At 18.7% G+C, this 1351-nt stretch overlaps 1 protein-coding gene across 1 annotated transcript in view; it reads right to left on the bottom strand.

The window, feature by feature from the left end:
* Nucleotides 1–758: 758 nt before the first annotated feature.
* Nucleotides 759–1351, bottom strand: part of LOC113223857 (eukaryotic translation initiation factor 3 subunit A-like) — a gene marked incomplete at its 5' end in the record, with an annotated part of 1957 nt that continues 1364 nt past the window's right edge. Inside the window, 2 exons of the mRNA XM_026453216.1 lie at nt 759–1006; nt 1191–1244. Coding sequence (XP_026309001.1) covers nt 982–1006; nt 1191–1244 — 79 coding nt within the window. The remainder of the gene's footprint in view (nt 1007–1190; nt 1245–1351) is intronic.

Below are 1351 nucleotides of genomic sequence, written 5' to 3'. Positions count from 1 at the left end.
AATAAACGAATAAATAAACGAATAAATAAACGAATAAATAAACGAATTAATAAATGATTAAATAATTTACAATATTAATGTTATAGTTATTTTTAATTTACAAAAATTGCGTCAATTTTTTGTTAATTTACCATTTATTTATTAATTTATTTATTTAATTGTTTATTCATTAATTATTTTTTTTTTTTTTCAACGCGCGGTATGAAAGTTTTATTTTTAAACTGTACGTATGTAGTACGTAAGTATAATGGATAAACGATCAAAATAAATAAATATAGAAAACAAAACGGATAAAACAAAAAAGAAAACAAAATAAATAAAACAAAAAAATAAAAAAACAACAAAAAAACAAACAAAAAAACAAACAAACAAACAAACAAAACAAAATAAAAAAAAATAGACAAAGCAAACGAAATAAAAAAAAAGTAAATAAAACCCAAATAGTTTTACACTTCAATGTCGCATCAATAATAAACGCGGAAATAAATAAAATAAGGCAAACTAAAACAAAGAAAGACAAAAGTATTAAAATTTAACTGAAAATTAATTACAGGTATGTTTTGTAGAATAAAATAGTACTTTCCATTTATACCATTATGTGATATACACATATATATAGATAAACTTATACAAAACAATTTAAAAAAAAAAAAAAAAAGGTCAAAAATAATTAATATACAATGATTAATATTATAAAAAAAAATAGTTTGAAATAAATAAATAAAAAACGTTTGTTTTTAATGAATTAAACAGCCTTATTTTTGTTATATACTTATTTTTTTCGTTTTTTTTTTTGAAGCTCACTTTTACCGTTAATGTTCGTACACACCTCTTTTTAATAAAAATAATAATAATGTTATTAGTTTGGACTTTATGTACATTTATACAATTTAATTTTTTTTTTTTTAACATTATAATAAAGTTAAAAAAAAAAAAAAAAAAGCAAAAAAAGGCAAAAAAAGGCAAAAAAAAGAAAAGAAGTTACTTTTCCTCTTCACTTATCCACCTACAAACATAATTACAAACAAAAATGCAAAATGTAGATGCAGATATATATATATATATATATATATACAAGGAAAGTGGAAGGATATGTGTTACTAAATATACTTGTGTAACATGTGTAACTAATTGGAAGTAGCACGATTATTTTAGTTAAATATTCAATTTTTTTTTTTTATTATTATTACTTGTTCAGTAGTTTTGCATATTCTACATATGGATCTGCTGATTGGTCTAATTCTCTAAAAAAAAAGTGAAAACAAATTGTCAAAGAAATAAAAAAAAATAAAGTATTTTTAAACTAATTGTTTTTTTTTTTTTTTTTTTTTTTTTTTTTTTTTTTTTTTTT

Source organism: Piliocolobus tephrosceles, unplaced genomic scaffold (genome assembly GCF_002776525.5).
Source record: "Piliocolobus tephrosceles isolate RC106 unplaced genomic scaffold, ASM277652v3 unscaffolded_42754, whole genome shotgun sequence".
Lineage (NCBI taxonomy): Eukaryota > Metazoa > Chordata > Mammalia > Primates > Cercopithecidae > Piliocolobus > Piliocolobus tephrosceles.
Note: the sequence above shows the minus strand (reverse complement) of the source record. Positions and strands in the feature narration are given on the sequence as shown.